Consider the following 15,040-nt stretch of genomic DNA (forward strand, 5'->3'; position numbering starts at 1 on the left):
TGATTTTGGGGTCTCAGAATCCTTTACCCATGTAAGTCTATTTAATTGTGGCATATGTGAGGGCATTGTCCTTATTTAGAAAACAGTTCAGTGTCTCAGTGGTTCTTAAAACCACGCTGAACATACCGAGCCCTCCTCTGTTCAGTCGTTAGCCTGGAACATGTTTGTTTTTAATCAAATGAAGGGGACATTATCTCTCGTCTCCATTTCATTGTACCTCTTTCCCTGCCTTCTTCTCTATCTATTTTACAATCTCTGCGCGCACACGGAACCCCCCCCCCCCCCCCCCGTCTCTCCGCACTGACTGAAAGTGTCCCACCGGGGCCCTCAGTGGAGATGTACGACATTGCAAGTGAATGTAACACCTGACATTGGCGGTGTGGTGTAACAGGCGGTGCCAATTTCAGCATCACTCCTCCGAAATGTACCGTCTCAAAACGAAATCATTATAAAGCATTCAACTGCTGCACACGGTGCAATGTGGATTTTTGTTTCTTTGCACACCGTTTCGTCAACTCTGTTAAAATTTCAGTTAGATCACCCCAATCAGTCAGCAGTTGGTTCACTTGGTTATTGTTGACCGGCTGAGTCTATGATGCTCTTATATGAAGTTGTCAAATCGGTGGATGGGGGAATGGGGGGCGGGGGTGAGCTCAATGCACGTTGACTCAGAAGAGAGCCGCGGACTATCCCCGAAGAGAGCGGCAGTGTTATGTGATTTCATCTCATTGTTGAATTTACCACCGGGGGAATCTGTTTTACCACCCTTGTGAAAAACCAACATGTTTTCAGCTCAACAAATGTATTTAAAGGTTGAGTGCCTGGAGGTTTACTACAATGTTACAATTTCATTTGCTACGTCTTTAAACACCCATAACTTTGTTGGAGACATACCATGTTACCCCCTCCGAAGAATCGCTGCCTTAATGTGGTGGAGGGGTTTGGGTGATCCTGGGAGCTGTGTTGTCGGGGGCAATGGTTCCTGGTATGGTCTCCCAAGGCAAATTGATCTCGGAGGAGGGCCCAGACTATGAGTGATTCCCAAGAAACCCAATGAAATTACAACAGCAGAGCTACAGTATCTTGCCTGGAAAAGGGAAACCGGGGTCCCCTCCTGGAGCCAGACCTGGGAAGGGAGCCTGCTGGCGAGTGTCTGGTGGCCCGGCCTTGGCCCATGGGGCCCAGTCGGGCCCAGCCTGGAAAAAAGCGACATGGAGCCACCACCCCATGGACCCACCACCTGCGGGGATGAGCATTGGGGTAGGGTGCAATGCAGGCCGGGTGGCAGGCTAAGGTGGGTACCGGGGTGTGCCAACCTCCAGTATCGCAGACTGGTCCTTGGGACATGGAATGTCACCTCTCTGACAGGGAAGGAGCCTGAGCTGGTGCGGGAGGTGGAGCGGTACCAACTAGATATAGTTGGGCTCACCTCCACACATAGCATGGGCTCTGGTACCAAATTCCTGGAGAGGGGCTGGACTCTTTACTTATCCGGAGTTGGCCAAGGTGACAGGCGCTAGGCGGGTGTGGGGATACTCACAAGTTCCCGGTTGAGCGCCGCCGTGTTGGAGTTCTCCCTGGGGAATGAGAGGGTCGCTTCAATATGACTGCGAGTTGCTGGGGGGAAGGCTCTGACTGCATCGAATAGCAGTTTGGAGTATCCGGCCTTCTTGGAGTCTCTGGGTGGTGTCCTGGATAGGGTTCCACCGAGGAGTCTATAGTTCTGCTGTGGGACCTCAACACTCACGTGGGCAATGATGGAGAAACCTGGAGGGGTGTGATTGGGAGAAGCGGCCTCCCCAGTCGGAACCCAAGTGGTGCCTTGTCATTGGACTTCTGTGCAAGTCATGAATTGGACATAACAAACACCATGTTCAAACATAAGGTAGTTCATAAGTGTACCTGGTACCAGAACACCTTAGGCAGAAGATCGATGATAGACTTTGTGGTCGTATCATCAGATCTGCGGCCGTATATTTTGGACACTTGGGTGAAGAGAGGAGCAGAGCTGTCAACTGATCACCACCTGGTGGTGACTTGGATCAGACAGCGGGGAAGGCTGCCGGACAGACCTGGCAAACCCAAACGGAAACTTTCAAGATGCGTCGCCAACCGCTGGTCTTTCTTCGCAATGAGCTCCACATAGTTTCCGCGGTTTGATGAGCCGCTGGTGCTTTCCTCGTTTCCTCTCAAGGCTAATTCCTGTTTCCCTAAGTAGCACGTATCAAGTCTTTCAGAATCTCACGATTTTCCCTCATCTTCACGTTGTGCGCGGAGACTTGCTGTTTGTTAGCCTCGTTTACAGCTAGGTTGATCGGAGTGCAATTTCCAAAGGTTTTTAATGTTATTTGATATTGAATGTGTGAATTGGACCGCTCGTGCTTAACTCACAGTAGCCGGTACCTACCAATACATTGTCCCGCTCTCTGGAAAACAGCAAACAAGGGAAGCAGTACAGCCTGCTGGTAGCATCGGAGCTGCAGCCACAAACCACTCCTTCCTTATGTACCACTCCGGCTAGTGTGATCGGATGATTTTCTGCCCTTTACGCTGGTGGAGGTCAGGGAGAGCTGGTGTAGGCCTGCCTTGCTTGATAACAAGTAATTTTAGTTGGTAATCCAGTTTATTAAAACTCTGAAGATGTACGATGGTCGATATTACTGATTTCAAACGCGCTAGCTTGCTGTTGCGAATGTCTTTTGGGAGGGAGTTCCATAGGCGGGGGGCATAATGACTGAAAGCTCTAGACCCCATGGTAGTCAAGCGGGCCAATGGTGTAGTGAGTTGAAGAGCAGAAGAGGATCTGGGAGTGCGGGAGGGAATGTGGATATGAAGGAGTTCAGAAGGATATGAAGGAGCAACGTTATTAAGGGCCTTAAAGATGAGAAGCAGGACCTTGAATTCAAGAACAGGGAGCCAATGGAGCTAGTGAAGAACAGGAATGATATTCTATGGAAGTAGTTCTGGTAATGATACGGGCAGCTGAATTGTGGACCAATTGAAGTTTATGAAGACATTTGAGGGGAAGACCAAAGAGGATAGAATTGCAATAGTTAATACGGGATGTAACCAAAGTGTGAATGAGTATGGCGGTGCTGTTAGGTGTAAGTGATGGGTTAATATTGCATAGGTGGAAGTATGCAGACCGAGTAACATTGTTGTGAGCTTCAAACGACAATGTGCTGTCCAAGATGATGTTGCAGGCCCCAGGTTGCAGTCATGCAAGCAGATTATATTTCCTGTAATACGGGAGAAATAAATTGACAGAGAAACATATGCTGCTTTTCAGACATTGCTCTCAATAGAATTTATTCAAAATCAAATGCATAATCAAACACTTGTTTGTATTTTCTTTTTTCCTTTGTTTAACTTTATATAAAAATATGAATTTGTATAAAATATGAAGGATTCACAATTTTCACAAAATACTATAAGAGTACACATAAGCCCATTTCCCTTTAACTCAGTGAGCTCACATTAACTCTGCTATACCACACATATGAAAATACTTTATTAAATACCATAATTATAACACTGTATTAGATCACCTCCTACAGTACAACCTGACCTAATAGTATTTATGGCAGCATTACCTAATGTATCATAATAATGTATTAACAATATGATGTGGCATAACTCCATGTCATGTAATACGACCAGTTACCAGTGTGCTGCATAGTTTTACTCTTATTCAAAACTGTGAACCTTTTATACTGTTAATATAACCATTGCATTCCATTGGCTTTAAATGTAGTGGCTTGCTAACGTGCTCGGGTAGACTATCGCGATGATGCAATCACTTGCAAGCATGTGCTAGGATCGCCAGGATGCATTATTACATTGATACTAAATGAAACTTCAGAGAGCTAAACAAACATTAACTTGCCTTTGGTTTTAAAACAGGATATGTATGAAGAGATCGTGAACATGCATATTACTACAATACAACATTTACCATTAACTGAGTTCTCAAAAATGATCGGGTTATTTGTCTAGGGAGAAAATGGTTCCGCCATTATACACATGCGCTGCCGACGTTACTGCAGAGACTACGGCAATTTAACTTCAAATAAACACTTACGTGCATAAAACTTATGCGACTAACACATTATCCTGTTTACAGGTTCACAAATCACATTCAGTACATTTGGTATGTTTGTGCACACCACTAACCTGTAATACGGGAGAAATAAGCTGACAGGGAAACGTATGTTCCTTTTCAGACGTTGCTCTCAATAGAATGACGAACACTTGCGATCGCCGAGCAACAACCATTCACTCCAATGCTGCATACGTTCCAAAGTCAGGGCCCCCTACTGGCTGGGAAGGACAGTGACTCAATATTAACCAAATTATTATTATTCGCTCATGAATGGAATCTAATAAAACTCATACAAAATGTGACCACATATTGTGTGCGTCACAATGACACACAGACTCTTAACCTGAGGCGATGGAGGAATTATAGGATTGTCAATAGTTAGAGGAAAAACTATCAGGTTTGGCCAAAGTAGATTTAGTACCTACTAGGAGGACCTCTGTTTTATCACTATTAAGTTTGAGGAAGAGGTATGAAAACTAGGATTTAATTTCTAGTAAGCAGCCAGAAAGGGAAGTGGGTGGAAGAGTGGCGGTAGGCTTGGTGGCTACATAAAGCTGGGTGTCATCTGTGTAGCAGTGAAACTGAATGCCAATTTCCTGAAAATGTGGCCAAGAGGTAATAAGTAAATAATAAATAGGAGGAGTCCCAATACAGAGCCCCGGGGAACACCGGTAGTAACAGGAAAGAATGTGATCTCAAATTTTTAAGTTGGACAAACTGAGTGCGGCCAGATAGACGTGATCTAAACCAGTCAAGGGAGGTGCCAGTTATCCTAATGGAAGCTAATCTCTCTAGGATGATGTTATGTGAGATGGTATCAAAGGCTGCACTCAGGTCGAGAAAGACAAGTATGGTTAAGAGCCCAGAGTCAGCTGCCATCAACAGATCATTAGTGATTTTCACAAACGCTGTCTCCGTACTGTGCATGGAGCAAAAACCAGACTGGAATTGTTCAAACAGATTGTTGTGCATCAAGTGAGTGTGTATCTGAGATGCGACTGTTCTATCAAGTGTTTTAGAAAGAAATGGTAAATTTGAGAGTGGGCGAAAATTATTCAAATTGTTGGGGTCTGCACCAGGTTTCTTGAGTATTGGAGTTATTGCAGCTGTTTTGAGAGATGATGTTATGACATTACCTTTGTTACCAACTTCTAAACATGAAAAATATCAAAACATCTTCATAATCAGAACACAGAAAAGTGTGCTCGTATGAAAATATTTTTCAGCTATTAAACCTCAAGTTGTTATCAATCTAACTCCAACAACGGTGGGGTCAAGATGACTTGTACATCCTAAAATCACACAGAAACTAAAATTTGTCTCTGGCTTACGTCTTACAACTGAAGTTCAACATCAAACAGTCTGGATTGTTTGCTAAATGCGTCCTTTATCTGGAGATTATGGATCGTGTCACAGGTCACATCTACAGGGAGCTGGAATTTCCTCTCCATTGGTCCTGATGCCTGGATGCTTAAATTTCAATTCAGAAACCTCTTTGGGGTGTCAATATGACCTCCTATACAAGAAAAAATAAACTTGAGAATGTATCCATCTATCTGTGGAAATACTGTAAAAACCAAAGCAATCTTTAATAATGCGTTTTGAATTTCTGGTAGTTTTCTATAATGTCTGCTTTGGTGGCTTTTACACATGGCCTCCTACTGGTAACTGATGCCAAGTGGTGGTGGTTTCTAACATGCAAGCTGTACCTTGCCCTCCTCTGTGTAAGCAATGTGTTTGTATAACATTTTCATTTACATTGCAAATTTGTTTTAGTGAAATACTGTAATACATATTTAAACAATTACAGAAAAAAGTACCACTGCAGTGCCCAGGATAAGTTCACATAAGTATTTTAATAATATATAGTATTACATAAAAAGCTTTATAATAGAAACGTGAGGCATGGAAGTGTGCATCAATCTAAACATATTGAACGCCTTTTCCAGTTTTCTTTTTCTGGATCTCCTTAAAAACATTCACTAAGAACTTTTGCACAATCTATTCCGCTGTGAGATTCTGATCTTTATTCAACACGGGGATCCCTGAACTCACAGGACTGTTGATAATTTCACCTTTATTCCCAATTGGTCAGTGGAATAATAATCAATTTATATTACTCTTTCATTAGTGCCCAAGTGACACACTATATGACCCATTGGGGATGCCTACACATTGCTTTGGGTAATATTTGGCCATTTGAATTTGGATCCTTAGTTGTCTTGCTCAGATTTCAGCCAGTGGCATCTTCACAGCTTGCAGGTGGAATGTTGATTGGCTGAGAGATATAGAACTCAGGCGCTATTCACACCGTGGGCGTATATCAGTTCAAAGTGAAGGGGAGAAAGGTGACTGGCTGCTCAGAACGCTCTGGTGAACAGTGATTGGTGGAGGCAGGAGAGGTGCTTGCTGGATGGCTGGTAATAAGGTGCTGGTAGATGAACGTTGGTTGAGTGAACACAGCTGCAAGTTGACTGGCTGTTCAGATACTCCTTGCTGAAAGGCATTGGTTGACGACCTCCAGCAGATGGGAGTTCTCCAGAGCTGCAGCCACCCTCTCTTTATCACCAAGCTGCTTGTTCACTGCAAATCAAACAATAGAAAACAGGACATAAACACTAGGGATCAACCAATTATCGGTATGGCCGATTATCAGCTTAGATATGTCATTTTTCATATTATCGTTATCGGCATATTTTTATCGGTCAGTTGATTAAAAAAGTCCGTTGCGCAACATGCTTGCCTCTGGAACAGCCTTCACTCTCCCGTAGCACAGCACAACACTTACTCCAACAACACAAACACAGAAGAGAAGCATCGAGGAGTCAAACCACTTTTCTAAGGTAAGAGGAGCAAGCCAGATGCCACGAAACCCACTTGGTTGGCAAGAAAAGCATGCCATAACGTTAGTTACAAAACTTATTCCGTAACATTAGTTTCTCCGTCCGTCCCGCCCCCCCCCCCCCCCCCCACACACACACACACCAAAGAGCATAACATCGGTCTGACATGAACTCGACAACAGGTTGTCAATTCAAACAGAGAACAATTTCCACTGCTGTGCTTAACCTTCAAATGTAACTAGGCTAAAAGTAACAAGTTAATGTGTGATATTTTAGTTACATACAGAGTGTTATGGTCAGTGTTGTGCATGAACGTGTCAGACAGCTTTCACGTGGAACTACATTCTCTCAACCGCAGAACGTCCACCTGATTCTGCTGATCTGCGGCGTAATAACGTGCGCTGCATAGGTGCACTTATGCGCAGGAATACAGACATTCTGCAGTTGAGAGAATGTAGGTCCAGATGAAAGGGCTGTCTGACGGCAAGACAAAGCAGTGAAAATATTCAAAACATAGCGTACACTTAAATGGATTTTTTTTTTTTAGGCGAGCGCTTTCTTAAGGTGCTAAAATGCGTTTTGTCCGTGTCCCATTCCTAAACTTCCATGCCGGCTACTCCTGCTGAATCTCCAAACTGGGAGCACACAGACTCCCATCTACTACAGGTAATACACCGACTATCGATAAGTACCTCATACAACCCCACGTCAAAAAACCCGAACTATCACTTTAAAGATAAGAGAAAAGGAAAATAATGACACTAATGTACATTTTCCCATTCAGTTCAGTCAAAGCTTGTTACGAGTACTTTAACCAATTTATGTGGCGTTAGTATTTTAATATTATCTGTGATGGACTGGCGGCCTGTCCAGGGTGTCTCCCTGCCTGCCGCCCAGTGACTGCTGGGATAGGCTCCAGCATCCCCGTGACCCTCAGAGCAGGATAAGCGGTTTGGATAATGCATGGATTTTAATATTATAAATATTCAGTTTGATCAAAGTTTACTTCCTGCTTTCCATGTTTAATTCATTCCATTTTCATGTTTTGGAAGTGGTTTATTTTTAATTAAAAAGTAATTCCACTCAGATTGTTATCTAGTGCCTTGGAACATCATGCATTTTATTTATTTTTCAAATATTTTGTTTTACAAAAAATTCAATCAAACATGTTAATTTAAAGGCAGCCTTGTGTTGGGGTTTGCGTTGCTGTACGTTTTGGCACAACATTTTTTACATTTACTGCAACCGAATATCGGCCCAAATACTGGCTAACGTGCCAATAATCGGTATCGGCCCCGAAAAACAACAACATACTGGTCGACCCCTAATAAACACTTATTAAACGGTAACAATAAATTCACACTGTCTGCTATTAGTTCACTAAACCTACAGAAAAAAAGTCTTGAGAAATGTAAAATACAAAACAATGTGGCAAATGTCACTATTTTAAAGCTCAATTAGGATATTATTAATTTGTAAACGTGTCATGTCGGGATCAATTGTTTTCTACTGCATTGGCTTTATTGTGTGTAAATTCTGCACATGATGAATATACTTAATGCTCCAAGTTTTTTACATTTTTTTTACATTTTGCTGGAGACGGCAAAGGGGAAAGCATGATGCTTTCCATTCTCTCCTGAGATACAAATAAAGCTGTTTCAGTTTTTTGTCAAACATTTAAAGAGTTGTATTTTCCGAATGAAATGTCAACCTTTTGATAATGCTCGGGGACTCATTCATCAATTGTTCATATGTACAAATTTGTTCTTACACACCCATAGAATTCTTTAGTCCTGAAGTTTGTCTCAGAGACCAGCGTAAAAGCTGGGTAACCCCTGAATTCAGACACCAATTGGCTAACAGTAGTTGGGCTTCCATTAACCTGCTTAATGTGCAATTTGAAATTGCGAACTAAGAAATGAATGGAAACGTGAATTTCAGAAAAAAACTAAAATATCGCAAAAAAAGTTAATAAGCTCCCATGACATGTTTTTTCTGATGACTCTACAAAGCAACATTTCGCAAAATTGAAATGGAAATACATTTTTCGCATTTAAGTCAAGGTAGCTACGCCTAAGGGGGACTACCCATTGTTCCAATAACCCATTATTCCAAAACATCAACAGTCCAAAATATGTCCCATTAGACCTTTTTTTTTTTTTTTTTTTTAGGGAGTTGTTCCTTATCCGATGAGAGGGTCTAGGGACAGGCTGTTAAGCCCACTGAGGCAAATTTTTAATTTGTGATATTGGGCGATACAAATAAAATTGATTTGACTGAAAGTCGATTTGTCTGACAGCTCATTATACTGAAAACAAAAGCCCACTGCTTCAAAAATACACTCTCCATTGTGAATCATTGATCTGAACTGGCCAGAGATAAGTACAAGAAAGCTGATATTTCTGGTGAAGTAGAGATGACATTCTCACAAGTGCTTTTCACGTTACACCGCCTATTCATGCAAATTAGTAGTAAATGGTATCTTCGTGTTCACACGTCAAAATACACTAAAACATATTAAAGGCAAAAAACCCCAAAAAACTCCTGGGGGGGAGAATGTGTATTTTCGGAGCAGCGGGCTTTTGTTTTCAGGATAACGGGCTTTAGGACAAATCGGCTTACGGGTCTAATGGGCCATTTTTCGGACTACTGAAGTTTCGGATTAATTGGCCGTCGGATATGACATGGCACCTTATAAACAGCGATGGCTATGTGCTTCTTGGTTGGAACTGGCTCCCTCAGGCATGATACGGCAGGCGCCACTAGGGGGTGCTATTGCGTTGCATAACTCATCAAACGTTAAGCGGACCATTCTGAAGTTTTGGATCCATAGGACCTCTGTAAAATCAATGTGGACAATGACCTCCCATAAATCCCTGATATGTGGCCGCTGCCAGGTATAAGAGATTTGCCTTTCTGTGATTGAGTGCATCACATATCCCTGTCTCTTCCAATTAAACACTACCACAGCTATTGTGGTGCATTGCAATTGTTTTTAATATTTATTGCATGTTAATTGTTTTTATGTGGCACTGTGGTCCATGTGAAATGTAATTTCCTTCCCCTGTATGTATGAGACATGCATATGAGGCAATGACAAATAAAAGCAGTCCAAGTCTAAGAAATCCCCATGCCAATACTTATCAGGTCTTGGAGACTATTGCGAGAGGAGAAAACCCAGCGTTAATCATATAACATCACTCAATGGAAAAACATACCATTCGCAATTGTGTTTTTTTCGACTTAAAAAATTTTGCTTCCATTTTACACAAAACTGCAATGGAAACCTGCCTACTGATGTCTTTACAAGCCTGGGTGATTGCTCTTGCAAGACGTAGATGATAGATGTTAAGGGGAATGAATTACAAATAACCATCAGGCTTTGCCTCTTGGCTGTCAGAGAAACCTCAGGGCTGAAAAATTCCAGGGGCGTGTAAGAACAAATTTGTACAAACGGACGATAGATGAATGAGGCCCCTGGTGTCAGAAAGGGATAGCACAACATTAAGAAATGAAAGCTAGCATTTTTCAAAAGATGAAACCCATGTTCTTTTACTGACAAAACAAATACTTTAAGCGAATGGACAATGTCTTACACAGATAAAGAATATGTTTACAGTTATCAGTGTTTCCTGACAGCACACAGATAAAATAAATGGGAGCATCAAATAATCTATCCTAAATTTATTATTGTCCCATCATTTTTGAACTTTCCTTGTGATTTCTGCTTTTTTTTTTACCTGCATCCTCTGAAGCGTGTGTGCCTGGAGTGATGCTCACATCAATCTAATTAAAAAAAATAAAGAAAAAGTGTATTCAGAAAGCAAATAACAGGAAGTTAAATTACACATGAATGACCTGCATACAGAAAACATGTAGACACTTTAAATATAATTTTGCACTGTTAACTGCTGGCGCACTATTTCATTCTTCATTAATTGAAGGATGAGTTATTTGGATAATTTGAATGTTTTCTTTGAATGGCTTGAAAGATTTAAGCTAAGCTAATACTAATTTGGTGCTAGCCTCGCACAGCCAGCCCATAAATTTTGCTTTGCTCATTGTGGTCTGACAATGCTCAATAGGAATCTGTTTGGGTTAGAGAGGTTACATGAACACGAACAATGAGCAGTGCTGTATTTGGAAAACAACAGTGGCTTTGCTGCTCACTGTTCTACACCCTCCCCATAAATTGCTGACTGTTCTGACTTCCAGATGCTGAGCACAATCAATTCTCAATAGATCCTATCCAGATTAATACCTCATAGCAAAATGAGCTGAACTTGTGCGATTTAGGCTGGCTATGCAAGGCTAATCTAGTGCTGGTTAAAGCTGCAATCTTCAAGATCATCATTTTTGTTAGAACTATGACATCTTTGGTAGTATGTGGTATTTACAGTATTTCCACATGGTCACTCCTAGCTGCTGCTCAGTACAACCAGTCTTATATGAGCAGTGAAATGGGAGAATCTGGGGGTAAGGGCCTTGCTCCAAGGCAACCTGAAGAATGCGAAAGTCGTTTTCACTCAGTTCCTCGGTCACCAACCCTGCTCCTGGAAAGCTACCATTCTGCTGGTTTTCCATCCAACCCTAATATAACACATCTGATTCAATTAATCAAGGTCTTGATAAGTTGGTAATCAGTAGAATTGAGAGTGTTAAATTAGGGTTGGGGTGAAAACCGACAGGATGGTAGGTCTCCAGGAGCAGGTTTGGTGACCACTAGTCTAGATTCTCCGTACACACACACACGCGCGCGCGCACGCGCGCCACGTACTTTAAACCTATCAGGCAGGGAGCGCAGCAGCTTGACTTTGATTGACAGGCCAATAAGCGTAGCCATGCTACAGTGGGGGATGGTGGGCGTGAAATCCACAGACACAGTGTTTTCTCCATCATTTACCTGTAAAAGAAAGAATCAACGAGAGAGAGAGAGAATGAGACTGCGCCAGGATTGGTGTGAGGTAGTGATTGGGATTGATCACACAGTATAAATCTTACTAACAGGGTTATATAAAAAAATAAGTTTCTCATAAATAAATGAACAAACTGACACAGAATCCTCAAAATAGACGGACCTGTTCTTGAGTTCTTACAATCAAAATTTTTATGAAAATATTCACAGTCCAAAGACACGTAGGTCAGGTGAATTGGCCATACTAAATTGTCCCGAGGTATTAATGTGTGTGTGTGTGTGTGTGTGTGTGTGTGTGTGTGTGTGTGTGGGTATGTTGGCCCTGTGTGATGGCCTGGCGGCCTGTCCAGGGTGTCTCCCCGCCTGCTGCTCAATGACTGCTGGGATAGGCTCCAGCATCCCCGCGACCCTGAGAGCAGGATAGCGGTTTGGATAATGAATGGAATGGATGGATGAAAATATTCACAAATCCTGTATCATTCCGAGTACCTACAATGGAGAGTATGACCAGCAGAGACAGACAGACATGGAGGCAGAGTAAAGACAGACAAGTAGGAGGGAGACAGTAGAGGGAGAAAGACTCACTTGGACTCGAAGTTGCTCCACCACATTAAGCTCCTCAAGAGTTAGAGGGTGCTCTGGATCATTGATAGATCTGATCAGATGTTAACACTGGTTAAGGAATTAATGTTCACCACAATGACAGATCACACAGGATATCTCGAATTTACCCAACTGGCGTCGCCATTATTCAACATGTATAGCAGTCAATGAGTAAAAAGCAGTCTTTGAGATAAAAGGTATATCATATCTAAACCTATCAAAGTTTTTATGATGGTCAATTTTGAGTCATTTTGGGCCACTTCCTCCATGTCACCTACAGATTAAACATCGAAATTAACTTGTTGGCCATCTGAACATGTCTGATATGAAACGCGTGTTAAACAACGTCAATTTAAAAACAAACCTATTAAGAACATTTCCTCTTGCTAATGGGCCTCTGAAAGAGTCCAGAAAGAATACATAGCTACGCATATAGACACAATCAACTGGTCCTAACCAGTCATAGCATGTGAAGTTACCACAGGATATCAAATATTTCCCTGTCATCAATAATGTCATGAACGTCTTCATCTTCCTCGGACTCTGTCAGTAGTCTTTCGCCGGACCTCTGGAAAATCTGAGGGTTGGCGTTCTCCAGCTGAACTTCGGCCACGTTCGTCTCGTCGCTCATTATCACACAAGCTCGAAAGAACTGCGTAGAAAGATGTTGTCGCAGGTTATAAAAGAGAAAACCCAAAACACTTCTTCTCTTTTTTGGTTTTACCGGCGGACTACAAACCAACGTTAAAGGTGCATGCTGCCATCTACTGTACTGGAGTGTGTAACGGCATGACTTCATAAAGTTATCTTCGGGATAGTGAACTTGTTTCATTTAAGTATTTAAATAAAGCCCTTTGAACCTGTAATTGTTTGTCCCCTGTTTCTAACAGACTTTTGATGATTCTCCCTTCCCATATCTACTACCCTGCATTTCAGTCTTTCTCTTTCTATACTGAACTTCCTACAACCTATCAGTACGTGTTCAAGTCAAGTCAGTTTCCTTGCAATTACAAGTCTCACATGTATGTACCTGCCACTGTGTTTTCCATGATGTATAAAGTGGCATTGCATCCTGTATGTGCTAATCTTAACCTAGAAAAAAATAACACATTCTTTCCTACTGTGACAAAGTAGGTGAGAACACACCATTTGTCCCATCATCAATCGTATATCATTTCCAGGTGTTGGCTTTCCCTGGCACAGTGGTGCAGCCTAAACTCAGGTGCTGCTGATCTGTTTGTTGGCCGTAGGACTTCAGGTTGTAGATGTGTGCACACAATGTTAATTTCAGTTCAATTGTTATGCATTGCTTTTTGTTCAGTTATTTGTTAATTTAACGCTCAATTGTTATGAGCTGAGTTTTGCTCACTTTGATAATTTCAGCTCTATTTTTGGGAGTTGAGTTTTGTTCAGTTAAGAAGTGTTAACTGTTAATTTGTTCGTTTGCTTTCTCGTTCATTCTTTAATTTCAAACGTAGTTACACCCTTAAGTAAATAATTTTATAGAAACAGTTTTGAGTCTGCCTCCTACATTTAAGCTACTCAGGCCCGGCTTCCCCACTCCTACATTTACCTCTATTACCTCTCACTCTGACAGACTTTTGAATTTTGTAATAATCTCTGCCCTTAGTGTTGTTAGTCCAGATTTCCTGCCAAGATATCATTATTTCATGATGAATTCGCGATTTTGCTTCTGATTTCCCAAAACAAATTTCTAAAATATTATCGTTTTTGTTTAATGCACTTTTAGCAAGCTTATCTGCAACCTCATTTCCCTCTATTCCAACATGTGCTGGTATCCAATTGAAATGAACATCTAGCACTTATTGTATTCACTCATTTAAAAAACAAACAAACCTCTTTCTTGCGCTTTTACTTTAATACTGGTTTTGCTCTTAGATGCTTGTTTAGAGAGAGGATGCACTTATGAACTCTGATGACTAGTAGTTCTCCTGATTTCCTACGTTAAATGCACTTATTGTAAGTCGCTTCGGATAAAAGCGTCGGCTAAATGACTGTAATGTAATGTAATGTATTCCTAGTTGCTATAGGTTTATTGCCTGGGTCCATGCCTTTGAATCCGCCCACTCCAACGAGTTGACTGAATCTTCTGGTCTGGCGTTATGACATGATTCTCGGTTGCAAAAGCGATTATCCAATTATCGCCGCGGGTACTAACGATTAGCCAATCAACGCCATGGGCGGGACAACGTCGCTGTCAAGCTGTTGTCTTCTCAATATCGCCCTACATCGTAATTTGTTTTTACTTCGGTCCTATCCACTCTTAAAACCCCGGCAAAACCAGTGTGTTTGCATGGCTGCACACCACTTAAGCGTTGACTTAAAAATACGTTAGATTCAGGCGGAAACGTTCGTCTCTAGTGATTGGTTGGGAAAAATCGCATCACCCTCCCCCACGGAAATCGGTTAGTTTTTTTTTAATTATAGTGAACGTGCATGGATAAGTAGACACGTTGGCCGCTGGTTGACGAATTTCACTCTTTAGTCGAGCGGTTAGCGATGTGTTCTGCGGTGCGGGCGATACGGGTTCGCATCTCGCCCGCGGCAGTTCCTGTG

General features: G+C 41.9%; 1 protein-coding gene across 1 annotated transcript; it reads right to left on the reverse strand.

Moving 5' to 3' along the window:
- Window positions 1-5,939: 5,939 nt before the first annotated feature.
- On the reverse strand, window positions 5,940-13,158 carry ciao2b (cytosolic iron-sulfur assembly component 2B). Its single transcript, XM_056291682.1, has 5 exons — window positions 12,951-13,158; window positions 12,446-12,523; window positions 11,723-11,848; window positions 10,686-10,731; window positions 5,940-6,685 (listed from the first exon to the last, which is right to left on the reverse strand). Exons 1-5 carry the CDS (start codon window positions 13,092-13,094, stop codon window positions 6,585-6,587), a joined length of 495 nt encoding a protein of 164 aa, XP_056147657.1. The 5' UTR covers window positions 13,095-13,158; the 3' UTR covers window positions 5,940-6,584.
- Between the last annotated feature and the right edge of the window lie 1,882 nt (window positions 13,159-15,040).

Source organism: Lampris incognitus, chromosome 13 (genome assembly GCF_029633865.1).
Source record: "Lampris incognitus isolate fLamInc1 chromosome 13, fLamInc1.hap2, whole genome shotgun sequence".
Lineage (NCBI taxonomy): Eukaryota > Metazoa > Chordata > Actinopteri > Lampriformes > Lampridae > Lampris > Lampris incognitus.

Excerpts from the sequence above, each read along its gene's own strand:
- ciao2b (XM_056291682.1), bottom strand. The coding sequence starts at position 13,094 with ATGAGCGACGAGACGAACGTGGCCGAAGTTCAGCTGGAGAACGCCAAC. Across the intron at positions 12,524-12,950 it reads ATGACAGGGAAATATTTGAT|CTGATCAGATCTATCAATGA; the intron begins ATCCTGTGGTAA and ends CAGTGTTAACAT. Across the intron at positions 10,732-11,722 it reads CCCTGCCTGATAGGTTTAAA|ATTGATGTGAGCATCACTCC; the intron begins GTACGTGGCGCG and ends TTTTTTAATTAG.